General features: G+C 44.5%; 3 protein-coding genes across 5 annotated transcripts; all 3 read left to right on the top strand.

Annotated features, from left to right (window-relative positions):
- Positions 1 to 216: 216 nt before the first annotated feature.
- On the top strand, positions 217 to 3688 carry lrrc23 (leucine rich repeat containing 23). Its single transcript, XM_071516277.1, has 9 exons — positions 217 to 289; positions 561 to 667; positions 1731 to 1840; positions 1979 to 2099; positions 2212 to 2353; positions 2692 to 2822; positions 2946 to 3082; positions 3223 to 3427; positions 3531 to 3688. Exons 2-9 carry the CDS (start codon positions 578 to 580, stop codon positions 3570 to 3572), a joined length of 978 nt encoding a protein of 325 aa, XP_071372378.1. The 5' UTR covers positions 217 to 289; positions 561 to 577; the 3' UTR covers positions 3573 to 3688.
- A 979-nt stretch (positions 3689 to 4667) lies between these two features.
- On the top strand, positions 4668 to 12810 carry LOC139641710 (transketolase-like). 3 transcript variants are annotated; one of them, XM_071516263.1, is made up of 14 exons: positions 4668 to 4931; positions 6729 to 6736; positions 6958 to 7049; positions 7415 to 7512; positions 8503 to 8694; positions 9021 to 9148; positions 9252 to 9448; positions 9859 to 10023; positions 10592 to 10748; positions 10834 to 10964; positions 11058 to 11141; positions 11313 to 11409; positions 11593 to 11712; positions 11859 to 12810. In XM_071516263.1, exons 1-14 carry the CDS (start codon positions 4825 to 4827, stop codon positions 12029 to 12031), a joined length of 1749 nt encoding a protein of 582 aa, XP_071372364.1. In that variant the 5' UTR covers positions 4668 to 4824; the 3' UTR covers positions 12032 to 12810. The 3 variants fall into 3 exon arrangements, with proteins under 3 accessions (XP_071372364.1, XP_071372361.1, XP_071372363.1); XM_071516260.1 differs by lacking the exon at positions 6729 to 6736 and adding an exon at positions 7159 to 7272 and having other exon boundaries at positions 4674 to 4931; positions 6932 to 7049; XM_071516262.1 differs by lacking the exon at positions 6729 to 6736 and having other exon boundaries at positions 4674 to 4931; positions 6932 to 7049.
- Positions 12811 to 14724: 1914 nt separating this feature from the next.
- On the top strand, positions 14725 to 25901 carry LOC139641695 (extracellular matrix protein 2-like). Its single transcript, XM_071516242.1, has 9 exons — positions 14725 to 14818; positions 15024 to 15184; positions 15389 to 15682; positions 15789 to 15987; positions 16688 to 16803; positions 17686 to 17818; positions 17955 to 18112; positions 18277 to 18416; positions 25571 to 25901. The coding sequence occupies exons 1-9, from the start codon at positions 14725 to 14727 to the stop codon at positions 25899 to 25901; spliced, it is 1626 nt and encodes a 541-aa protein (XP_071372343.1).
- The last annotated feature ends 453 nt before the right edge of the window (positions 25902 to 26354 follow it).

Raw genomic sequence — 26354 nt, 5'->3', positions numbered from 1 at the left:
TATGGGATGTCTAATGCAACATCTTGCTCTTCGGAAACAGCATATTACAAAGCACTTTTGTTATGAAGACATTAAAGATGACCGGCTCGCCAAGACCCTCGAAATTCTGCACTGCAGCAGCAAGCACTTTGTTGCTACTACTGAGTTTCCATGGCAACCACAACAGACGCTGTGCTGTCTAGCCGGAGTACTGCATGGCTCGCTAGAGTTAGTTTGCTGGCAGAGTTAATTTAAAAGTCACACATCAGCTGTAAACGTTATCAAACATACTACTCCATAAGATACCTGGGTAAGTTAGCTAATTTTAAATATTTAATTGTCTTACAACATCTAGTCTGGTCAAGCTAACGTTAGCTAACTGGCTAACTGGGCGCAATGATTAACTAACGCTAGGTTAACTTGGTTAGATCGTTGGCCTCGCCACAACCAGGTAACGTTAGTTAGCAAGTGGCAGCCATCTTAAATTATTGCCAGTCCAATCAAATGTCCTTTATAAAACCCAATGCAAAATGACTACTGCTTCAATTCTCAATCCGCAGCCAATTTTGTGTAAAATGCAGGTGACAAATGGACCACAATGTCTGAGATAGAGGAGAATGTAGTCTTGTCGGAGGGCGAAGGAGAGGAAGAAGCACAGGAGGAAGGACATGGAGAGGAGGAGGACAAGGTATGATCATACCTGTATTACCGACCAGGCATACAGGGCACATGCCCTGGGGCCCCAGACCACCAGGGGCCACAAAATATTCTGAGTCCCACGTCCGTGTTCAATGCATTTTGCAACAGTTCACTAATTTCAATTGAAATGTGCAGCCAGGTGGGAGCCTGACACACACTTATCTGCCTCAGGCCCCTAACTCTAGGCCACAGTTTATGATTATGGGAGCCCAAGTCACAGCCTCTAATGACATTGGGGGCACCTAAACACGATTTCTTTTGATAAGGAAGCACCAACCACAATTATTAAACTGTCACCTATTGATTGTATTTTTATGAGCAGTGCATTTAGTAAATATCATCCAACTAAGATACAGAGCACTAATTATATACTGGTGGGGCAGGGGGTCTAGGTACAGACATAGTCAAACCTTTTCAATAAATTTCATCATTTAACTTTTTTTTTGGTGCTTTAGTATCGCCACCTGTCACCTCACCTCCTTAAAGCCACAACCTGCAATCCAAATGTAAACAAAGGGAAGCCCCACCACCTAAAATTAAAGCTTGTCTTGGGGTTGGACAAAATAATGTTATCACTCTCAACTGAATGAGCCAGCTCTAGATGGAAGGAATGGCAGTTTGTAATAGCTAAAACTGAGTTTCAGACTACTTTGAACCTGAAAACCTGAAAAGGTTTACGTTTGTATTGTTTCTGAACAGGCTAGTATCTTGAGTTATGGTGTGTGGGTGCATACTGAGAGGTGGGGGGCCCAATAGGACACGTGTGCCCAGGGGCCCTGTGGTTGGTTCATCCAGTGTTTCAATCAATTGTTCAGTGATTCTCTTGGTTACAACAACACTGCTACAACAGCACTTTGATGTTAACAGGTGGGGTTAACACCCTCCAATCATGCATACACCCCCATGCCCCATCCCACCCCTCCACCAGAGGGGTGGGATGGGGTTGGTGGGATTCCAACCCTAACCCTAATGCACTTCTGAAGAAAAAGAAGGTAATGTAGTTGGTTCGGACAAGTTAAGTAATTGATATCTTCCTTCTCTTTGCTCCACAGGTGCAGGTTTGCCATCTGACACAAGAAACCGTCACCCAGGGGCTCTCATTACTGTGCCGAACAGGGAATGGACTGGCACATGCCTTTGTCAAACTGGACCTGAAAGACAAGTAGGAGAGCAGAGTACATGCAAAACACAACTCCTCGCTCTTGTCCTGTAACTTCCAGCTCATCTAATCGTCATTTAATTGTGCTTATCTATTCAAATTTTACCCAAATTTTATCTTTGTCATCCTTTTGTCTTACAGGGGGCTGACAGACATAGCTGCAATCAGCAACTATATTCACCTCCGTTTCCTGGATGTGTCCAACAACCACCTCACTGATCTCTCTGCTTTAGCCTTATTGACCCAGCTGCTTTGGCTGAAGGCAAGCATTCCCTTTTCTGTTCATTTACAAAAGGACACGTCTGGGCCTGTCAGTATCATTTACACTAATGGGATGGTATATGTTGAATCCAACTCCTTTTCTCTTCCTGTAGATTGACAGTAACGCAGTGGCATGTTTCAAAGGTCAACCTCTGGGTCAGCTGACCTACCTGCAGTGGCTGAGTGTGGCAATGAACCAGCTGAAGGACCTGGAGGGCCTGGTTGGGCCTGCGCTAGAGAGCCTCAATCTTATTGGTTGGTCTGGTGTTTTTTTTGTCAGGCTAAAGGTTTTTCTGTAATGGCATGTGAGTGATTGATAGGGATGTAATATGATTGTTTACTGTGCTGGATCAGGGTTTAATAAATTGGAGTTCCCAGCAAAACGAGGAGCAGTTTAATTCCACTAGTATTTGATTTTAAGTTAGGGAAGTGAAAACATGACATAGGAATGTGATTTTTGATCAGAGGTTTCACTCTGACCTGTACAAACTCGCATTCCAGCAACAAAAATGTTATTAAATGGGGGTCTGTAGCCTAAAGTGTATTTTTTTGGAAGGCCTTGACATGAAAATGTTTGGGAACCTGTGTGATAGGTAACAGTATCCAGAGAGTGAACGGTCTGCAGTATGGCCGTTTGACCAACCTGGCGACTCTGGAGCTGAGAGGAAACCGCTTGGACACCACTGACGGCATCTACCTTCCCAACCTGCGCCGACTGTATCTGGTAACACAACACTAACACACCTGTTGGTGTTGAACTGTAACATCTGCCTTATCACCTGTGTCAACAAAGTCAAATAGAATAGTCTGTGTAGAGCCGTAACTGTTCTCCCTGCTCTCTGTTCAGGCCCAAAATTTCATCAAACGTCTGGAGGGTTTGGAGAGGCTCGAGCGCCTCACCACCCTTCACCTTCGAGACAACCAGCTGGAGACTCTGGATGGCATCAGCCCCAACATGAAGTGTCTGCAATACCTCAATGTCAGGTACACAATGTACACACCACAACAGCAATTCAGCAACTACGAAATCATTAAACAACATCCGGGCTGTCACAAAAGACACTGGGTAACCTTCCTGCATGTGCCCATTTTTCACCATCTGTCTCTCTCTCTCTCTCACTCAGAGGGAACGCAATCTTAAGTCAGAATGCCCTGCGGTGCCTCACGCTTGTGTCGAATACTCTGCGAGCTTTGGTCCTCTCCGAGAATCCTCTGGCGGAGACGAGGGACTACCGCCTGTGCGTGCTCGCTCACCTGCCGCAGCTGGAGCGTCTCGACAAGGATCCTGTCTCCTCCGAGGAGAGGACTGAAGCCCTGGAGAGGATCAAGGTAAAGCAGAGAAACATCAGTCTCTCCCCTAAGTGGTTTTTGGCATGGCCAGGTGTAGGCTGCTCTCCAGCTGGTTGTTCTAACCGCATGTTTGTCATTTCAGGAACTTAAGGAAGAGGAAATACCTGAGCCAGAAGACTTGTAATGCTGTCAGAATTGAGGAAGTGTTTTAACCTTGACTTCCTTCCCAAGATGGGCTTGGTGTGGATAGGTGGGTGGGTGTGTAGATGATAAAATTACACAAGTCTGTGTGTATGAAAGGGGTGTGTAGTTATATATATTTTAAGAGTTTCAATATCATTTGTTTTATCTTGTATGATGCATTTTATATGATCACAAATTCACGTATGAAGTTAAATTTCAGCTCTTGTCCTGTTTATGTCCATGTTAGCACATGTATTTTCTAAAACAATAAAACTTAAAATGTTGATTTCTGATGTTTTCATTGTTATGTACAAAACAAACTGCAAATGCACCTACACATTTAAGGTTTTAGCAGCCAATGTTTTAGTTACTAAGGAATAAGAAAGCAGATGGGGTATATCTGAGCCTTGTGTTACTAAACTATCCAGAGTTTCCCTGAGTAAGAATGAGAGAGCAAAATTTGCCACCATTTCCCTGTTGGCAGCCATCCAGACACACTTCTGTCTGGCTTAAAGGGACAGCGCCAACAAAAAGTAGGTGTTGGAGGTGTCTGGTGAGGTGCACCGTTTTGTCAAACCACCAAATTACAGAGTATGTGCATTACAGGGTTATACATTTCTCTTAAGTATAATACCATGGTTACAGTCTCTTTAATAGCAGTCATCAGATGTCGTAATAGCATTACGTTCCACGCCATTCATCTGCTGTTGCACCAGTCTGGTAGTAAATCAACTCAGACAGAGTGCATAGTTTTCTCGTCTTGTAAGTCTGTGAGTCTTGGAAGTGTTGGTGCACTTTTACATCTTTTTATTTCCTCATAGACATATGACTTCGTCTATATTTTTCTGCACTGTACATTTCTTGATAGTCCGGGTTCATTTTTTAGGTTCAGTACTGACAGCCCATGTTCTTCTTTATTAAGTGATTGGTGATCTGCTGATAACTTAAACATATCAAAACTAACCGAAGATCAGTATCTTGTGTGAGCTGAAAAGAGCTGCTGAAAGCGGCATCCCTTTTTTTCCTGCGCAACTTGCGCCACCACGATTCCTCCAATGACTAAACTTGGTGGGAGTGGTTCCTCACGGAGACATAAAGCCCCTCTCTCCTCCGCCTCGGTGGTTGAACTTGCTCTGAGCAGCTGTCAGCGGCGTGGCGCAGCCTCCAACTGACTATACCGGGAATCAACTGTGTGATCGAACTCACCGTGGTTAACTTTCATCAAGTTGACGCGACTCAAACATCAAGAAAACATGACTAGCTATCACAAACCCGATGAGAAAACTCTGCAGGGGCTGAAAGATGTCGCTAACAAGCTCAGGATCAATTCCATCAAGGCAACATGCGCCTCTAACTCCGGGTAAGTTGTTAAAAGTTATGAATGTTTGCTAGATTTAGCGAGAATCACCGTGGGGACAGACGAGATAATAGTACATAATGTGCATTGGAGCCGACGGCCCGGTAGAGAGGCATTGAGCACGTCACGCTCCACCTGCGTGGCCTTGCTGCACGTGCAGATTATCTTCACGCGGTTTCGAATAAAGAGCTACAGCAGGAAACAAAGCTATCGGTAGCTAGTAATTATGTAACCTTATCTATTAACCTTATAAGTTACTTTCCAGGTTATCTATCAGTCTATGCTAAATGGCTAACGTTAGCTTGCCATTTTGTGGGTGTGTTGAGACGTTGCTGTAAATCAAATGCGTCGCTCCGCCCGTGTTACAAACTTGGATTAGAGCCCGTCAGTGTTGGCAAACTCATTTTTTATAACACCGCAATTTCAACGACACAATCACCTGTGGTTTACATATATGACCAGCTTTTTTATTTTAGCACTGGCGCTGTTTCCCTAACTGAAGTCACATGGTCGTGGGAGAGCGCAAGTCTCGTGGGTTTGATGCTCAGATTTAAAGTTGCAGCTGCAGAAGTACATTGTAAAATGCCAGTCAGCCACACAATTATCCCCAGATACCCCTATTGGTTTACTAGGAATACATCACTGACATACCTAGACACCAAATGGCTGGTCAAAGGACACTTGTAGTATTGCTTCATCTTAAGTTAAATGCCAATACTCCCATAGGCATAGCAGAAATGTTAGGCCTGCCCTTTTTTAATATGAATGTTTTGGAACAACACATGCTCCATTGTTAACTGGAGCATGGCCAAACACTGATCATCTTTTGTGGTGATGTGAAAAGTTTCCTTGTTGGCTTGTCTTTCATGCATATTATCTGTCAATCACCTGGTAGGGCAGTTCACATTCAGTATGAGATGTCATTGTATTTGCATTACTTCCTCCAAGAAATCCTATATTGTGAAATTGTCATCTAATGATGCAACCGCAACTTCCAAAAAAGAAGCGTGTTTGTTGGGAAACCTGTTTTTATCACTTCCTTCTAGCACTGTACAAGGAAATGGATGAATTTCATCCTGACTGTCCTGGACACCGTCCTGTCAGTAGAATCACACCATCTAGAAATGGTCTGATACTTATGTTTCCCTCTATTCAGTGAAGGATGTCATTAAAACGTGACACCGCTACACTCAACATCTACTGTGGCTCATTCCCTTAATGAAATGGAACAAAACACCTGACTTTGACACTTGCTTTCACATCAGTGGCATTAATGAGATTTACATCAATTTATTTCTCAGCAGGTTATCTCTCAATGGAAGGACAAGGGGTAAACCGAGCAACAGATTGCTGAATGTTTCTGGAATGCAATTTTTTAACACTGACCAACATCATCATTTAAATAGGATAACCTAGTGTGCTCCCAGAGTGAGTGAAATGTTGACATTTTCAGATTAACCCATATAGGGAAGATGAACTGCCATTGGGCAACGCATGTGGGATTTCTAAACCTGTCGATTACAATATTCGGACCGCTGTTCAGCAACTAACTGTTTCACAAGATTACTTTGCTCATCTCCTTAGGGTTAAATGTGATTTAAAGGCCCTGAAGTGCGACATAACTCTGGATGAACATGGTACAGAATAACAAGGATCTGATTGACATGGCAGTGTTATTCCTAATCCCACTAGACAGGAGGCTATGTCTTCAAACATTTGTCATTGCTTGGTTTGGTCTAATCTATCAATTAAAGTTTGTGTGAAGATGTCATGTTTGCCTGGAATCACTGATTTGAGAAGTGGGTCTTGTGATGTTATACCAAAACACTTAAATATTTTTTAACATCCCGATTGTGCTGGCAGTGGTCTTCAATTATCTATAAAGGCCAAAGTTCAGGATTCTTGAATGCAGTAACACGTGCATGAGTGTGTGGGTGTCCTAACAAAAGCTTGTTTGTTCTTGTGAACTGTCGCCAACTGGCTTTCTCTTCCTCTCTCCTCAGTCACCCCACATCATGCTGCAGCGCAGCAGAGCTCATGTCTGTGCTGTTCTTCCACACCATGCGCTACAAATCCAGTGACCCTCGCAACCAGTGTAACGACCGCTTTGTCATGTCAAAGGTCGGCACACATCTACTTAATGTTATGATGTAGATCACTATTATGAAGTCGGCCAATGCACCTCAGATTGGGTACAAACAGTGTTCATAAAGTTGTTTTCTGGCTCCAGGGTCATGCTGCACCTATCCTGTATGCAGCCTGGGCAGAGGCAGGCTACGTGAAGGAGTCTGAGCTGCTCAACCTGCGCAAGATCGACTGTGAACTGGAGGGGCATCCCACACCAGTGAGTCGGCAATCCCTTTTCAGTTCCTGTTAATTGGCCTTGTTACTTGCATGTCTCCCCACAGTAACATGTCCACCATATTTTGTTTGGTGTCATTCTATAATGGGTATCAATTTTATCTTGTCTTTTCTCTCTCCACCAGAAACTGGCTTTTGTTGATGTGGCTACTGGATCTCTGGGGCAGGGTCTAGGTGCTGCCTGCGGGATGGCCTACACTGGGAAAAACTTTGACAAATCCAGGTGAGGATGCACACAAACAAGTGAACTGTATGGCATGGACTTGGTTGAAGAGAGAGATGGAATTCCATTATTCCTATTTTTTGTAATTGGTATTTTTTGATCCAAAGAATCTCTTCCACAGGTTAATTCTGTCCTTAAGTCTGAAGAATTCCCTTTACAGTGTAGTGAGTTTATAGTGGGTGTGTTTAAAGAACAGGAGGGACCCTTTGACAGCCACAGTTTTCTGTAAATATGGAACATCACGTGTACGGAGGTGTTGCACACAGGTTTAAAATGATTTGCATGCCTTCACTGCCACTGAGGTTAGGCTAGCCCCTGTTAATTTCAGCACATGAAACAGAAGAGGTACTCTCCTAACTAGTAAATATCTTGCTTTGAAATGGCGCCTGATGCACTGTAATCTCACTTTATTGGATATATCATTAGTAGTCTAGTTGTAATGGTATTAAATCACTCCCTGGCTAGTGCCTGCTGTGATGAGGCCAATAAGTAGTAGTACTGCAACAGAGTAATGCTCTAGCTACAGTACCTAAACTACTTAATGCTGATTCATGGCTTCTTAAGGATAGGTCACACTAGACTATTTTAACACCGATTCTACACCCGACTGGACTATCCTGACTGTTGAGCTTGATGGTTGGTAGTGTGAATGGGCTCAAGACTGAAGACTCCTATTTTGTGATTGTATTTATAGTGAAGTGTTCTGGATGATGATGCTTTTTGGGGTTGTGTGTGTGGGATCCCTCATCTTCATGTGTATAATGCCCCAACGCCTAGTGTACACAGCTTCCTGACAGCATGGCAAGCATTTATTGAAGACTGGTGCTTTAGTCTGACCCGCCCTAGTTTGCTTTCCTTTTTGTGTAGTCTAACTCACTTCTCCAAAACTGACATTTCTTCATTTGTCCTACAATAACCACTGTGAGGTTCCTTGTTGTTTGAAGAGCGATGCTAATATTTCCCCTTTATCCTCCTTTCATTTTATTGTAGTTACCGTGTGTACTGCCTGCTGGGTGATGGAGAGTGTTCAGAGGGCTCTGTGTGGGAGGCCATGGCCTTCGCCTCCTACTACCAGCTGGACAACCTGGTGGCTATCCTCGACGTCAACCGGCTTGGTCAGAGTGAGGCTGCACCCCTGAAGCACGACATGGAAACCTACCGCAAGCGCTGTGAAGGCTTTGGGTCAGTGCCCAGCTCCACACTTTTACTACAGCAACTCTTAACATATTGACTTGCCACCAAGGGTTTTCTTCACTCTCTCCTTCCACTTTTATCTAAGTTCCCAGCAGACATTTTGACATTTAATAGATGTTGATGTGGCGGACTGCCCCTGTCCTATACCCTCTTCATCGCTTCTTTCTATCTATGCTTGCTTTCACTAAGTTAATAAGGTTGATGCTTAACATGTTTTGTCAGAAGTTAATATCTCTAGTGTTGTGCTATTGTTTTGAGTTAATATTTTTTGCAATGGTGGGTATTCTGTCTAACTTGAGCCATGTTTTGTGTAGGTGGAACACGTATGTGGTGGATGGCCATGACGTTGAGGAGCTGTGCAAGGCTTTCTGGCAGGCTCAGCAGGTCAAGGGCAAGCCCACCTGCATTGTTGCCAAGACCTTCAAGGGCAAAGGACTCAAAAGTGAGTGAATCTGTCCATACTGTAAAAATTTTATTCACCATACAGAAATGTTATGCTCTGAATTGATTTGTAACACTTGTTGTACATCTTCCCTTGGCTGTAGACATTGAGGACCTTGACAATTGGCACGGCAAGCCCATCCCTAAGGATCGCGTGGATGATCTCTTGAATGACCTAAAGGCTCAGATCCAGGTCCCCAACAAAACCCTCAGCCCTGAGCTGCCCGCTGAGGACGCAGCCCCTGCAGACCTCTCCACCATCTCCCTGTCTGCACCCCCAGCCTACAAAAAGGGAGACATGGTACTGCTCTAATGCCATGTGACTGAATTTAGTCCTCAGTAGTTCTGTATGTCCTTTTCCTCAGTGCAAGCTAGGGTAGGCAGATTAGATTTTAGTGAGCATGCGTAGTAATTGTATAGTGGGGCCAAAGCGCTGTCAACCATCAATGAACGGACAGTAGGTTAAGTTCAGTGACATAGCTGAACCCGTGTGTTTTTAGAGCAAAAATTTCTGTTGACAAAGTGGGTGATGGCCTTGGCTCCTACTGACCGTTATCAACACCTGAGATTAGATAAGTCTTACTAACCTACATATGGCATATTGGTTTGCAGTAGTGACTAAACATGTAAGCAGTTGGGGTCCTAGGACTACAGAATGACCTGTATATTAAAACCCCCTTCTCACCCTTTCTCTTCATCCTGCCCTGTCAGATGGCAACGAGGCGTGTGTACGGTGTGGCCCTGGCCAAGCTGGGCCAGTCCAGCCAGAGAGTGGTGGCCCTTGACGGAGACACCAAAAACTCCACGTTCTCAGAGACCTTCAAGAAGGCCTTTCCCGACCGCTACATTGAGTGCTTCATCGCTGAACAGAACATGGTACAGAATACTTGCTGTAGTATCAGGGGGGTTGTGGTGAATACTCTGATTGCATGCCTCTCAACCTTTTTTTAAATGCAGTTTCCTCTATTGAAGAGATTGCAAGTTGTTTTTCTTCATTGTGTAATTGAAATGAAACCACAAGCATTCTAAAGGTTTCACAGCAGATGAGTTGTGTCATTGCATGGATGTTGCAAATCTTGCCTGATTTGCAAGAATACAGTCATGCCCTATTTATTTATTTATTTATTTATTTAAAGATGTTCAAAGGCAAAAAGGCCTCCAGCTCTTGCATAAGTCAAACTTCAACTCTGGCTCGTCAAGCCTAATAACTGTCAAGGAAGAGGGATGATCTCTGGCTTGCTCTATACTGTTCACAACCATAATCTGCTCCAAATTTGTCTAATCTGTTGCTATTCATTCTCTGGCCCAATAATCCCAATCCCTCCACTGATCCTTGCAACTTGTGGCCAGTTCACTGAGCCTCCACACCTAGACATTTGCCTAATCACATCCACTGCCATTAAGACTAACCCCTACTACTGATGTCTTTTTGATGTTGCTGCAGGTGAGCGTGGCCATTGGCTGTGCCACCCGTGACCGCACGGTTGCATTCGCCAGCACATTTGCAGCCTTCTTCTCCAGAGCCTATGACCAGATCCGTATGGGCGCAATCTCCCAGTCCAACGTCAACCTGGTGGGGTCTCACTGCGGAGTCTCCATTGGTAAGCTTTCCTTTTGGGCTCTACTAGTAATGTGTGAGACAAACCAAGTGTGCTCCATCTACAAACCAATCTCTCTGCCCCTCAGGTGAGGACGGCCCCTCCCAGATGGCCCTGGAGGACCTGGCCATGTTCCGTGCTATCCCAACATGCACCGTGTTCTACCCCAGTGATGCGGTGTCCACAGAGCGGGCCGTGGAGCTGGCAGCCAACACCAAGGTCGGTACTTCTGGCTGGCAGCTTGGCTTAGCAGGGGTGTGGGCGCAACATTCCTTAGTGTTTATGTTCTAACTTGTTGCTGTTTATTATCAGGGCATCTGTTTCATCCGTACCAGCAGACCAGAAACCAAGGTCCTCTACTCCCCAGATGAGAAGTTTGAAGTGGGCTTGGCCAAGGTAAAGATGCATGATGATTCCATGATGATTTTACAAAAAACTGAACTCTGGGGATAGATGGATAAATATTATTAATGCAAATAGTGGCTATAGCCAATAAGAGATGAGAATGGAACACCATCAACATTGGTTGAGGATAGAAAGCAACTGTTTGTGTGTATCTGTCTGCAGGTGGTGCGCCAGTCTGACACTGACCAGGTGACAGTGATTGGTGCCGGTGTGACTCTGCATGAGGCTCTCACTGCTGCTGATACCCTGGCCGGCGAGGGTAAGCTCAGATTGCCCTCTAGTGGACAGATATAATAATTACAACCAGAGGTCTACATCTCATAACTACCACCTATGACGTCAGTGCTTGCTAACTCAGGAGATGGTGTCATCTGCTGCTCAGTCAGATGGTCCAACCTAATACACGTCTCTACTAAACTAATGGGTTCCTAATGTCTTGTAGGGAAAAACATCCGTGTGATTGACCCGTTCACCATCAAGCCCCTGGATGCCTCCACCATCTTGACCAACGCCAGAGCCACAGGAGGAAGGATCATCACCGTGGAGGACCACTACAAAGAGGGTGGGTTGCTTTCCGTTTGTGCTTGAGTGGATAGTGATTGGCCACTCGTTCACGTGGCCAGTGTATTTACACCAAAGCATATTGTGTACATGCATTGTTTGGATGTTGTTAGTGCACCGCTTACGATCCACCTGTCCTGTGCTCAGGTGGTCTTGGTGAGGCCGTGCTAGCAGCGGTGGGCGAGGAGCCTGGCATCGTGGTGACACGGCTGGCAGTGAGTGGCGTGCCCCGCAGCGGGAAGCCCCAGGAGCTGCTGGACATCTTCGGCATCAGCGCCAAGAGCATCGCCCAGGCCGTGCGTCAGACCTTTGCAAACTAAGGAGTACACCTGCTCTCCCTCTCTTTGCTCTGTTCCCTTCTCGGTAAACTTTCTCCACAACTCAACCTACAAGCTACCTGGCACTGTCGCATGCAGAACTGTAAACTCGTTTATGCTGTAGTGCCGTCTCGTGGCTTCCGACTCGAGTGCAGTGTGTTGATCTCACCTCTAGTAGTGCTAGCTGACTATCAGAGGGAGAGGAATGGGACAAGAGTGTAGTGTTTAACCCTGTAGTCCTAATACTGCTCCCACTAAACTTCCCCATGTATGCACCTTCCAGCACCCTCTGCTCTAGATGGGTTATGTTCTCTTCCTGCCTAACGACATTCCTGTTTTGTATCCCATGTCATTGTGTGTTTCTGAATGGTGTCTTGCCAACAGCTCACAGATACAGCATCACCAAATACTGTAAATGTAGTATGCTGAGGGTTTGGTTTGAAACCTGTATTGCCATACCAGCAGTCCATCCAGGCCATGTTGTGATCCGGTGTGTCTGTCAGGCCACTACTTCCTGTGCATTCATTTCTCTTCCACATTCCTCTCATCCATGCCCCATGTTTCCTCTGTATAAGTGTCATCTCCGGACTTTCTATGAAGCACTGTTACACAGGTTCTCATCAAGCTAATATGGAGGATAATTTTTGTTGGTGTTCTGTCACAGCCTTTATCACTGGAACTGTGGTAGCGAACCGTATATGAATAATGAACTGTTTCACCTGTGTCAACCCATTAGCATTGCTGTGGTGTGCTGAAATAAAAAATAAAAAAATTTGACACCATGCCAGTGGTTGTCTCTTTCTGTTTTGTTTTTTCTTCCCTCACTGCAAGATATTGAGTAATAGAAATGTTTGTGTGGCGAGTGGTTTCTGCAGGTAAGTGTCATACATGTTATAGGCCTGGCAATAGTAGTGGTCAGACTGTCTAGGCCACATTCACCCTATGAGTGGGAAAACAAGGCTAATGATGCAGAAAAGTCCCTATCAAGGACAGAGGTGCAACAGGTCACAGGTGGAAACATACATACACCCATATACTCTTTTAAAAAAAAGTTTGTTTTATTTGGACAAACTGACTGGGGGCCAAGAGGAGGAAACAAGTTCAGGTATTTATGTTGGAAGTATCCTAGACCTCAGCTCCATTTTCTGCAGTGGAAAGTGCTAATCCGGGGAGTCGTGTCAGACTGAGGTTAAGGAGGAGGCTGAAGGTGGTCAGTGGATTACTGCATGTTCCTGTCAGGATTTATATTAATTGTATTGTGGACTCATCACTGTTTAACTTGGAAGGGCACATTAGGACATAAGTGTTTCAGTGTTTACTGTTAAATAGTCCGCTGGGCCATTTGGAGTGTGTCTGGATTCCACTGTAGTCTCTGTCTCACCAGCTGTCCTCCAATAGCAAAATTACCAGGCTCTCGATCAAGTATGCCAATTCATAGCACTAACAATTGCTAATATAATAATGAAAAATAATGTATATTATTATAAACATGGATCTTGTCAATCACAGTAGCTGTTGTCTGAGACATGACCACATGCGCACACATTTTGACAGACAAACTGTGTGTATGTGTGGTTACTGAGCAAATAAAGAGAGGCTGTCAACAGGTTTCACCCCACAGTGAAAATCCCAGTTGGGCTCAACACTCAGCCAGTGGCACCTGCTTGGTTCAGTGTTCAGTGTGAGGACGCACACACACACACCAGAGTACATGTGTAAGCCTTACAGAGTGTGTGTGTGTGTGTGTGTGTGTGTGTGCTGTATGTATGTATGTACAGACAGGCTCATCATTCATTTCTCAGTAGCCGTATTTCTTTTCATACATAGATGCCAGTGGAGCCTGGCCAAACAAGGACGACTCCAACCCGAACTGTTTCTGTCTGCCAACCCTTTGTCTAATGCAATCAGGAGAAATACTGACAGTCAATCAAAAATGTATATGATAAAGAGAGTGATATGGCCGATTACAGTCTATCACAAACGTGAAATCATTAACACTGTGTTCCTCTGTCTCCCATCCACTTTAATATCACTTTCTTTCCCTCTTCTCTCTCTCTCTCTCTCACTCTCTCTCTCTCTCCGGGTCTTTCCACCTAGTGTTAGTATAAGGCCGTTATGAGGGGGAGAGGAGAGAAGAAGAAGAAGGGGGGGGGCTCTGTGTATTTCATGGTGCGATGAACGAAGGCCTTTGTTAACAATGTGAGAGTTTATTTTTTGACCTCTCCGCCTCCTAGATATTCCTTCCCGTCCTTCTGCTTTCTCTCCATTCTTGTCATTCACTCCGAGTTGGGCAGGTGCAGGAGTTTAGCTTTGCTTTAGATTGACTCACAGCAGAGAAACATAGAGTACAGACTCTCTTGCTTTTTTATAATTCCTAATCTCAGATTTTAGGGTTTTTCTGGTGGTTTGTCTCCTGATGTGAACACTCACTTTGACTGCTCCTCAGACTTGCCTCGCTGGAGTTTCTTACTCATGGCATAAACGTGTCTGCCCTTTCTGTGGATTCGCTCTGTGGACAGTCCCACCCTTAGTCCTGAACTTCCAGAGGTTTTGGACTTCACTCTCCATCTGAAATACCTTGGATTCGGTGAACTCCAATGATGCAAGTGCTAAGGATATCAACTGTGTGCGTTTGTGTGAGTGTTATGATTTTATCAGGACAAAGCCTGAACTCCATGGGTGAAATGGGTGTATCCATGGTTGGGACACCTGTGTTAGAAACAGCAGCCACTCACCTACCAGTAGTGACCGTGTCAGACAAACATTTAGCAGCTACAAGTCTCCCTACCGGTAAGTTATTGTTGTTATTGTGTCTTTCAAATGTTTTCTGTGTCCTATCTCTCTCTTTATGCTCTTGGTACTGACATATTTTACTAATTCACATAATTTTCACTTCACTGGCCCATACATAGGAGTAGAAGTCTAGCTTCCTTAATTTCTTTGTGATTGCATTTTTTGTCTACTTTGCTTTTTCTTTGGTCTCCTCTGGGTGAAGAAGAGGGTGAGGATGATCGTCCACAAACTGAGGCGGAGGAGGAGAAACAGAGGGAGCAGCAAAGAGTTGATTTCATAAAACTGGAGGCTCGTAGAGGGAGGAGAGGAGCCTGGGGGAGGAGGAGACATGCGGATACAGTGGAGGCCACTGCATACAGACTGGTATGAACAGACAATTACTTTTATCTACTGTGTGCATATAGAAATGTATAATGACAAATAAAGTATATAAAAAATAATAAAATAACCTTTCATATGGGTCTTTTCATCCATACCATAGTCTGGTTTGATAGTGTGGTGGTGCACATTGGTTTACTCTTTTGGGACATGGTGGCAGTGGGTTCAAGTGGTTCCCTGTTGCTGCAGGCGGGGCTGGGGCGCCCCCTACCAGGCTGGAGGAGGCACAGGACTGGAGGGGAGACCGGCGCTCTGATGGCTGTGCTTAAGGAACTTCATGCTGAGAAGAACAGGTTGATGGATCAAGAGAAAGCAGGGAAGGAGGAAGAAGAAGAAGAAGAGGAAGAGGATGATGATGATGATGATGATGACGACGACGATGATGATGACGACGACGACGACGACGAGGAGGAGGAGGAGGAGGAGGAGGAGGAGGAAGAGGAAGAAGAGGAGGAGGAGGAGGAGGAGGAGGAGGAGGTTTGGGTTTGCTATGTTTTCTACAAACATAAAACACTGTATGTTTTAGTTCATGTTCACCCAGTTGAGTTTATATGGCCAATTGTTATTTTTTTTATCTATTCTGTGTTAGGAAGAGGAGGAAGAGGAGGAGGAAGAAGAAGAAGAGGGGACTGAGCCTCCCACCAATCAGACAGAGGCACTCACCAACTTCACAGAGTCTCTTCCTGACGTGTGTCAGCCTGTTAACGGACAAATCAGCTGCAGGGGCGTTGGCATGACTCACCTGCCAATCATCACTGACCTGGGGGTCACAAAGCTGGACCTGGCAGGTGTGTGTGTGTGTGTGTGTGTGTGTGTGTGTGTGTGTGTGTGTGTGTGTGTGTGTTGGGATCGGGGAATCACTGTAGCGAAGGAGCATATTTATGCTTCGTGGGATGGAACAGCATAGAAGTTGGCACCGGAAAAAAGGAGATAGCAGTGATATTGATTACATAGTACCTATTGTGGCTCATTTCTAAAGGTTTCCAACAGCCACTTTGGCACCAGTAGACGTGTCTAACGCACTTCTATTTTTTTTTAATACATTTAAATTTACTCACGATTTGATGTTTGCTGTTACACACAGTTTGACGTCTCAATGGAAGTAGGCAGTATATTGCAGGAATTATGAAACTTAAAACTGATGTGCTGTTTTGGTCAAATAAAACAAAACAGGCCTCAAAGTATCAAAGGAATTTTCATCAGAACGATCCAAACCAAAGTAAAGAAATGGTGCAAAAATGTCAAGTGCAAAGCAGTTGAAAACTATTTGTCCTTCATCTTGTCTAACTGGATCAAAGCTGGCAAAGCTCCAAAACTTGATCCTCCAACTGTACATCCAGTAGCAATTTGCTTGACCACTAGGTGCTGCCATTACCCAAACTATTGACGCTATCATTTACACCATTATCAAAACAAAAAGAGAAATGGCTCTAACAGTGCCAGTGCTTGTCTGTTGACACGGACATGACCTGTGATGTGTCTTTGCAGAGAACGACATCAGTCACGTCGCTCCACAAGGTTTCTCTGGTCTGCCGAACCTGGAGACACTGGACCTGAGCCAAAACAAACTGGACGATGAGTCACTCAGCCAAAACCTCCTGTCTGTAAGTGCCACTGTACTGTGTGCATGTTATAGCCACTATCCACCACAGCTGTCTACTTCTTTGTCAGTCTCAACACCACAGTCTGTTACCCATCTGCATCCAGCTGTATTCTGTATGTTTCACCATAGTTGACTGTACGTCTCTCCACTATATGAAGGGTTTAACTTAGGTCTACCTGTCCCTGCTTTAAGACATTGTATTGCTGCCTACTATCATTCCAATATGAATGAAAATCCTGTATCGTTACCATAGGAGTGTAGAGTTGCATTAAATAATCATCTCTAAGAATAACGTCCGGCTGGCAGCCTCTCAATGACCACGAGGCAGAGACCACAGGCCAAACCCTGACCACACCGAGACGCTTCACCACATTTAGACCAATTGTACCACGTAACCATGGACTTGCTCGCTCAGTATTGGCTGGATGGATTTTTTGGAAAACAGCCTCAGCCAATGATGCGGAGATAAAAAGGAAATTATTTTTAGAGGAAGAAATTATTTTTTTTTCCCCCTCTTCTGCTCATTTCCCAGTAATGACAGAGGGCTGGTGGACTGGCTGGAGGGATCCTGGTAGAGACACGGTCCACTGCTTTCACTTGACACAAATCAACCACATCAGCTCTCAATGAAAAGCCATGTAGAGTGGCTTTACCCAAAATACTGCATGATTGATGGCAAAGAGATGTGTGGGTTTAATATTCTATTTATTTTGATTCTATTCTATTTTATTTGGTGCAATTCTGGGAACTCTGTTGTGTCCTGCCTGGGATGGAAAAATAAACAGTTGGTCAAGTCAAGTCAAGTATGTATCCTATTGTATTTTTCTGGCCTGTTCACCTTATTTTATTCTGGACCTTATTCTATGTCCTTTGTGTTGTGTAGAACTTGACCTTTCTGAAGAGGCTGAACCTAGATGGCAACCAGCTAACCAGGATCCCAGAACTGCCGCCATCTTTGGAAGAACTCAAGATTAACAACAACACGCTTAGCATACTCACCCCTCACTGCTTCAAAGGTAGGAGTGTGTGTGTGTGTGAGAGAGACAGAGAGAGAGAGAGAGAGAGAGAGAGAGAGAGAGACAGTCACTTGTGTCTGTATGCACATGATGATGGTGTCACCGATGATAATGATGATGATTATTCCCTTGCTAGGTGTGGTAAACCTGTTGTCTCTGGAGCTGGAGCAGAACGGTCTCCATGAAGGCATTGTGTCACCTTTAGCCTTCGAACCACTAGAGAAGATTCTGGACCTGCGATTGGACAACAACCACTTCTCCTCCCTCCCCCAGGGCCTCCCTCCATCCCTACAGGTCAGCCTGCTCCACACCTGGAGAAGTAGTTTCAGCTAGAAGCACTACTAGGCTAAACCGCCCCCTTGAACTGGGGTCTTTTCTATGCTGACTACGTCACCCTGCTGCCCCAAATGAGACACAGGTCTTGAGCAAAGAAGCATTATTTCTATGTTTTTGTATAGGAGCTGAGGATAAGCAACAATGTGATACAGGAGGTGGCAGAAGATGCTCTGAGCGGGTGTGTCCATCTGAGAGCGCTGGACCTGAGTCACAACCTGGTGCATGAGCAGGGCATCGCCGCCCGGGCCTGGACCCATCTCACGTACGTCTCTCCATCAAGTTGTATGTGTCCAATATCCATCCAATCCATCCATTTATCCATCCGTCCATTCATCAAACTTTTAATCCACTCGTCTTTCCAGCTGGTCAGCAGGGTAGTAGAGTGTGGTTGCCCCCTAAACACTGTTCTGGGGTCAGTTGTGCAACTTCAGCATTCATAGTGTAGGTCAAAATGGTGAATCTGATCCAAGTCAGCTATCCAGGTCAACTTCATCCCAAAGTTATCCATTTTATGTAATGTTCTGTAGTTCCTTCACCAGCCACAAGAGGGTAGACTTACGTTTCAGATTTTAAATACTTCATATTTTTATTCCCTCTCTTTTCTATTTTCTAAGCTGACTGTTATCACTGGACTTGTGGCAGTTAACAGGATTTGCAATAATGGATTTTCATCAAAAGTTGATGAAAATCCAGATCAGTAATCTTTTAGTGTGCCTGTCATCAATATCAATATCTGAGGCTGACGCTGTGACTCATGCACGCAGACACGCATGCACGCACGCACGCACACACACACACACACACGCACACACATACACACACACACAAGCCAGATCAGTACTTTTAGCTCTTAGCATGCCTGTCATCAATATCAATATCTGAGGCTGACACTCTGACACACATATGCACACTCTCTCTTTCGCTCTCTCTCTCGCTCTCTCTCTCTCTTATACATACACACACATGCAGACACATGCATGCACACACATATATAAGTCGTGACAGCTGACCTTGTGTACTTAGATGAACAGGCGTTTGAGGGAGAGCTTGAGGGCAAGTGTGTGTGTGTGTGTGTGTGTGTGTGTGTGTGTGTGTATGTACGTATGTGTATGTGTGTGTTGTTTAAATATAGTGAATTCCAGTGGGTTTTTCCTTGCTCCCTGGGATCCTAGTGAACCACAGTGGGAGCTTCGGGGAAACGGAGAGAAAATGTGAGACGGAGAAAGAAAAAAAGGAAGAACGAGAGGACAGTACAATAGCACAGATGTTAGATTGTACTGTACTAGAAAGACTACTTTGAAGAGGAAGGAGAAATATAAGGTGAAAAAATAAGGAAGAAACGATTAGACAGGCAAGTATAGATGGAAAAGAAACTAAAACAACTATTAAGAGAGGAACAGAGAGAGATGATGTGGGGAAAGTAAGAGTTTGAGTGAAGCTAAAATGGAGTTCCCATGAAACCTTAGTCCTGTCAGCCACCCTGAGCTTCACTTGACCTTTGACTCGAACGTATTTGACGCCTGACCCTTGACCTCATTAGCGGTCAGAACAGCGGGCTTCCTATTGGCACTGCGGGCTTATTAGCAGGCCCGCTATTTTAAAAGCTCCCCTCAGAACAGCGAAGACAACAGTGTAGCGCAGACAGGGTGTAAGCAAATTCAACTTGACCCGAAATCATTACCCCAGAAACACAGCGGGAGACGATGCTGGAAAGGGCAAAGGCCACGGACAAGACCCGAGCGGCGTAAAACAAGAATCCTTCCTGTGGTCGGATGACTGATTTCCAACAGATCAAGTTATTATGGACCTCTGTAGATTCACTTCTCTGAACATAATCGATTCCACGTTGAACCACTTGTGGAAACAGTGAGTGTCCACAATCATGTAGCGCTGTCTAGGTGCGCGGAGAAATAGACAGAGAGGCATTGAAAAGGAGAGGAACAGAATGAAAAGTAAATCCGCCTAACAATACAATAAAGAGTGCAGAGTGCTGGTTCTGGTTAGTGGAGCGTCTCCGTTCCGTGTCATGGAGCCAGTGTTATTGTTGCCTCCTGCTGGGGATACGGGATTCTGGGATACGGGAGGTATGAGTGGAGGATATTAGAGGTTACAGGGAGCCGGGGAGCAGAGCTTGGACCTGGATCTACCTCGGGCAGACTGGGCCGGGGGGGTGTGTGGAGGCTGCCAGTGTCACACTTTATTATCTACTTTATTAACATGACTCAGCTGCAGTCAGTGGTGAGTGTGTATGTGTGTGTGTGTGTGTGTGTGAGATGTGTGCTAGGGCTGGGCAATAATTCAATATTATCGTTATTATATTATCGTTTATTGTCTTTCAGTTGAATCATATGCTGATATTGTGAAATTGTAATACACACTTCTGTTGTCTAAATTGATTATAACATTACATCTAACATTACTATGCAGTGCAATTCGATGAACATCAATTTGATTACTTAACTTGTCACTTAACTTATTACTTAACTTAACTTGATTTTGCATATGTAAGCCATATTGCCATATTGATGTCCAAAAAACCATATCGCCCAGTCCCAGTGTGTGCCCATGCAAATATTTTCATATAAGTAGTAGATGTGTGTATTAGATTAGTGTGTTAGTGTATTAGTGTGTAATGTGTTTAGAATTTATGTTTCCTGAGTTTAAAGAATAAGTTTTACATTACAGTTAATAGTCTCCTTCAGCAAACTTGCCCCAGATCTGTGTTCCTCTGTGTGTATAATATTCCTGTGTTAGTACAGGATTGTTTTTGTGTTGTTGTGTGTGTGTGTGTGTGTGTGCGTGTGTGTGTGTGTGCATGTGTGCGTCTATCCAGGTACATGTGTGTTACGTAACCAGACCCTACAGTAGCGTACAATTATCTGAGCAGAAATGCTGCTGCACTAAGAGCTGTGAAATTAGTTGCCTCTCCTTAGGGGCACAACTGACAGCCTCCTTACTTTCATCTTTATACACGTAGATGCACATGGAAAACACACACACACACAGACACACAAACACACGCACACACGCGCACACTTGCCTTCATCTCCTGGCTCCTCATGAAACTGTCAGTTCAAATCACAGTCTCTAATACCCGTATCCTCTCCTCCTACCGTCTATCAAACTTCCACTGATCACATCAGCACGCTGCTGCCAGCCAAGACTTTTCAGATGCACCAGACATTGTTTTTATTTTACGCTGTAAATCATTTTTATTGGAAAATTTGATCTTAATATAGGACTACCTGCTTGAAGTACTTGATACTGTTTGGTGTTCTGCAACTAAACATAATAGACTTGGAAATGTTTCAGCAACTCTATTTACAGAAAAGCTACATGGGCAATGTTTTTTGTTTGTTTTTTAATAAGAAGTGTTTTTTTTTGTGCGTAAATGGGAAGGCAATATGTGCTGAGAAAGTAATATTTTCTGTCCATTTGTTTTCAATTAGTTGTCACTGTGATGGAAAGACTGGTGCTGCAGAGGTCTGGATCTTTCTGTAGATTTCTCATAGCTGCGGGCTCAGACTGACTGCATGGAGACGCAGGTTCACTGCTCATCACACCAAAGATGTGAGTGAGTGAGTGAGTGTGTGTGTGTGTGTGTGTGTGATATGTCTGAGACTGATAAGACTTGTAACAGAAGCTCTTTTATCTTCAGACCAGCACAAATCGGTTTCATAATCGCTTAAGTAAATAACTGTGAAAACACACACATACACACCACCTCTCTCTCTCTCTCTCTCTCTCTATCTCTTTCTCTCTCTCTCACACACACACACATACACACACACACACATAGATATGGTTCACTATCTTGTATACCCTATTCCACACCTGTTAAAAAAACATGCAATCAGTACATACATAGCATTGACCCTGGAGGTGTGGGTGCTTAGAGCAATCAAAACTCACTTGCAACTAGGCCAATGCAGGGTTATGTGGCCCTTTTGGTTAAAACAAACTGTATAATTTAAAAAAACGCAGCATTTTCAATCTGAAAAAATGCTGCTTTTATTGATTCTTTTATTCATTTTTATTGATTGATGATTTTGGAGGTAAATGAAGGTTTTCATCTGACAGCTGCAATAGTTTCACTTACTGACTGTGTGTAAACAGCACACACACATGCACACACACATTCACTCATGGATGCACAAGCTGTGCCACGGCTGCGGTAAATTATTAAAATCATATTTCGTGTGTGAATGAATCCAAATGTGTTTTGGCTTGTTCTCAGCAGTTGTAACAAATGGTGCAATATATTCCCAGAGATCAGCTCATAATAAATCATTTAGAATATCCAGGAGCCATCAGCATATGATGTTATTTAGCTGATACCTTGTTCTGCTATTGACCATCCATCATTCTGAAGTTTCACCAGTCTTCCACAGGTCTAGTCTTGGTCTGCTATAGCCGCTTTGCCTGGCTAGATTACCTATCCTGGTTAGAGAGCCAACTTGCGTAAGCCTGCTTGTGTTATGCTGGCATGGGGTGGCTCGGCGCAGATGGGTCTGTGTGTGTGTGTGTGTGTGTGTGTGCGTGTGTGTGTATGTGAGAGAGAGAGAGCGACGAACCCTCTCTGTGTCCTGGTTCTCATTAGATCCCAACTCCCTGAGGAGGAGTGGACCATGATTACTCTTGGCCATGCCTTCACACACACACACACACAGGCACACACACACACACACACATACACACACTCACACACACACACACACACACACACACAAAGAGCCACTGCAGCATGACGTCCACTTGACAGCAGGAGAAATATCCCTGGCCTGCAGCCTGCGGAGAGAACATTTATTTGAATACAATCCCAATTACATTACTTTTGTGTAATTGCTGTGTGCATCTCTTTAAATTTTTTAGTAAGGAAATCATAATTGAATCTTGTGTGTGTGTGTGTGTGTGTGTGTGTGTGCCAATTTGATTGTGTAAGTTTTTGAATTTGTGTTTGTATGCATGTCCTCCTGGCTATCCGTTTGAGTGTGTATCCCTGTGTGTCTTTGTTCGTGTGTATGTATGTGTTTGTTTTCACATTTGTGCATGTTTGTGTGTGTGTGTGTGTGTGTGTGTGTGTGCGTGTGTGTGTGCGTGTGCATGTGCGTGTGCGTGTAGGTGCCAGTGGGTGGGAGTGTGTAGGGAAGAGGTCTGGGAGAGGAGGACTGTGTGTCCCTCTGTTCATTAATACCATGTGGAGTTCTACGTAGTGCCGGATTGCTGCTGAACTTCCTGGCAGGGATTCAGAATACAAATCAACACAACTGGTCAGAACTGGTACTGAGGAAACGATAGAGTAAAGTTTTTTGAGGGTTTGGACTTTGACCAGAAACCAACTTTTGAAAACTATCCATAACTACCGCAACACGTGTCGGTTAAATGTGTTTTTGTGGGTGTATGCGACTATGCATGCACATGCGTGTGTGTGTATTTGTTCTTTCAGCTTTATGTGCATGCTGGGCTGGCCCATATGATTGTGATTGTTTTGAGTTAAATCTGTCATTGTGCTCGCTCCCCTGTGTCCCAACTTTGTTTTCAGTAAAACAGTTTATGGTTGTATTAATGTGAGTTTTTATTACACCTCTGTTAAGCAGAGAGGCATGCAACCTACTTCAGGTTTCCTTAAGTCTGGACCTTGTTTTACCAAATTGATTGTTCATGGACAAAAAGTATGAAGAGGTAAATGCTAACCATGATCTTTACTGTCGTGCTGACAGATGATCAGAAATCATTCACCATATCATAGATTAAAATGGTTTTGATTGAGTTAAGGATGCTAGCCGCTCTTCATTGTTCTCAATTCATCATCTACCTCATAGCTACACAAAAACCACAAAAACAATAATGACTAATATAACCCAGGAGCTTCAAAGCACTAGCGAGGAGAGTTAACACAAGTTCTTGATGTCTTATGTGTTTAAGAGGCCAAAAGATGGATTAAATCACTTTTACGAGTGGCAGAAAGGCTGAGGTGTTAAACATCAGTCAAACAGATGCCAATCGCAGCATCCGCCACATCCACGTCCCCCTCATCTCACTCTCCTCATTGGTCCTCCATCTCACTGTGCTGTGTGGCCATTGGCAGCTCACCTGATGGCGTCCTCAGCTCATTGGCTGTTTGGCATGGACTATGAATGATGGTAGAACAGGAAATGAGCTTTCTGTCCTACTGTGAGCTGTAAACTCACAACAGCTGCCTGGGATCTTTTACCCCCCTCCAAAAAAAACATGGAACCCCTATCCTCCACCTCAACCCCGCAATCCTCCACCAACCCCAGGGCAATCCCCACAGATTACCGCAATTCATTCCCTTTCTCCCCTTTCTGGAACTCTAAAAACCAAACATTTTCTTACCCCCCAAATCAGCCCCGGACTCCCCCTCAAACCTCCATGTTCTCTTACATCGTACCTCCCCAGACCCCATTATTTTCTCCCCTGCTGCTACATGTGATTCCCCTCAGCCTAGCCTCCCACTCTGCACTCCTGGTCCCCTGCCTCCCCAGCTGAGCCCAGCAGCACCATGCAAGAGTCCAGAGGGTAACTATAAAACATGAGGCCCACTGCACTCACAAGCCCTGCAGTCAGAGTGGAAGTGGGCAGTCATCATTATATCTAACCTAGAGCATTGTAAAACACTTCTGGAAGGTGACAGATCTTGGGTCTGCTCCATCCCTCCGCCTCAGCTGAGCTTACTGCGATTCTGGGGTTTGAATGTGTTACTCTCTCTTTTTCTCTCTCTCTCTCTTTCTCCACCTTTCTGCAATCTGCAACACTATTAAAAACAACCACTGGTACGTCTGGGCCCAATTTGTTTTTCTTATTCTCTGGCTGAACATGCACAACTTCACGTCATGTTAAAATATTTGCAGCGCAGCTATAACGGAGTTTAATTGCAGAAGATTTTTATAATGATCTAAAACATCAACAGTAAATGTCAGATTTTGGTGTCAGTCCCTCAGAATCAAAGAGCAAAGGCTTCTTTGTAGAGTCACCATTTTGCACCAACGTACAGGGAAAAATCCATTGTAGAAGAGGAAGTGATACCAATTTTCTCCACCGACAGTAGCCTCAATCGACCATAACGCAATGCAGCCACAAGACATGTTGCGTTTTGAGTAAGGAGTGTGACAACTTGCTCTCTTGTTCTTATTATGCTATCGTTATCACTGTTGTAGAAATACTGAATACACCAAGTTCAGGCACATGCTCTGGGGGTTGTTGAAAAGGCATTCTGGGAAATGTAGGCAATTGCTAACTGAAGTAGAAGTAGACAAGGCTGGTTGAGGGAAAATGGGTACACCAAAACAATAAATTACACTGATGACAGTTTAAGAGCATCTCAGGGTGGATTTTTTCTTTTTGTTGCTTTCTCATTGGGACTCATGATTGTCTCTGTGTGCTTCTTCTCCTCAGCTCCCTGGAAGCCTTGGATCTGTCTTATAACCGCCTGAGCTCTGTGCCCATGCATCTGCCCCGCCCGCTCCGTCAACTGACCCTACAGCACAACACCGTCAGTCACATCCCCCCCAACATCTTCCGTCACCTGCGGCCCGGCCTGCAGTCCCTCCGTCTATCCCACAATGCCCTGGGCGATGAGGGTTTCGAGCGACTTTCTTTCGTTGGAACATATCGCACACTTGCTGAGCTCCTATTGGACAACAACCATCTGGAGGAGGTGCCTCGCTGCATTCGACAGTTTAAGAATCTGCAGGTGCTGAGACTGGACAACAACCAGATCAGGTAGAGTTGCAAAATATGCAGAAGTGACTGGCATAATACTGGGATAAAGCAGAATGTTAGCTTGTTTGCCTCTTCTGGCATAACACCATTGGCCATGCTTGTGCAGCTGGCCATAAAAATTACACTAAGGGATTTGGTGCAAGCAGTATTAACACTAGAAGGCTCTGTTTCATTTAGAGGAGAAACTAAGGCTTTTTGGAATATTAAGATACTTTCAGAAAACAATTTGTCCTTTAGCATGGGAGTCTATATGAACCATAACGGACATGATGTTGCCTTCACCCCACTATAATGTATAGACCAAGAATAACAATCACAAACTATGTCTGACCTCCATGCCTTTGATCCAACAAAAAGCCAGTGACCAAAGCAACAGTTATGCCACTCATAGTCTACTTTATGTTTGTTGTCATGGTCAACAGCCAAAACTGATGCACACACTTCAACCATAAAACTC

This window comes from Centroberyx affinis, unplaced genomic scaffold (assembly GCF_046629955.1).
Source record: "Centroberyx affinis isolate AG114_WGS23_722 - 3 ecotype Tasmania unplaced genomic scaffold, CSIRO-AGI_Caff_v1 ptg000396l_1, whole genome shotgun sequence".
Classification (NCBI taxonomy): Eukaryota; Metazoa; Chordata; class Actinopteri; order Beryciformes; family Berycidae; genus Centroberyx; species Centroberyx affinis.
The sequence above is the reverse complement of the archived record's forward strand: the minus strand, read 5'-3'. Positions and strand labels throughout refer to the sequence as shown.

What these genes read in the sequence shown, in the direction of transcription:
- lrrc23 (XM_071516277.1), top strand. Translation starts at nt 578, where the DNA reads ATGTCTGAGATAGAGGAGAATGTAGTCTTGTCGGAGGGCGAAGGAGAG. An exon ending in CCCAGCTGCTTTGGCTGAAG is followed by an intron (nt 2,100 to 2,211) that starts GCAAGCATTCCC and finishes CTCTTCCTGTAG; the next exon opens with ATTGACAGTAACGCAGTGGC. An exon ending in AAGCCCTGGAGAGGATCAAG is followed by an intron (nt 3,428 to 3,530) that starts GTAAAGCAGAGA and finishes TTGTCATTTCAG; the next exon opens with GAACTTAAGGAAGAGGAAAT.
- LOC139641710 (XM_071516260.1), top strand. Translation starts at nt 4,825, where the DNA reads ATGACTAGCTATCACAAACCCGATGAGAAAACTCTGCAGGGGCTGAAA. An exon ending in AAAAACTTTGACAAATCCAG is followed by an intron (nt 7,513 to 8,502) that starts GTGAGGATGCAC and finishes ATTTTATTGTAG; the next exon opens with TTACCGTGTGTACTGCCTGC. An exon ending in TCACTGCGGAGTCTCCATTG is followed by an intron (nt 10,749 to 10,833) that starts GTAAGCTTTCCT and finishes TCTGCCCCTCAG; the next exon opens with GTGAGGACGGCCCCTCCCAG.
- LOC139641695 (XM_071516242.1), top strand. Translation starts at nt 14,725, where the DNA reads ATGGTTGGGACACCTGTGTTAGAAACAGCAGCCACTCACCTACCAGTA. An exon ending in CACAAAGCTGGACCTGGCAG is followed by an intron (nt 15,988 to 16,687) that starts GTGTGTGTGTGT and finishes GTGTCTTTGCAG; the next exon opens with AGAACGACATCAGTCACGTC. An exon ending in CGGGCCTGGACCCATCTCAC is followed by an intron (nt 18,417 to 25,570) that starts GTACGTCTCTCC and finishes TCTTCTCCTCAG; the next exon opens with CTCCCTGGAAGCCTTGGATC.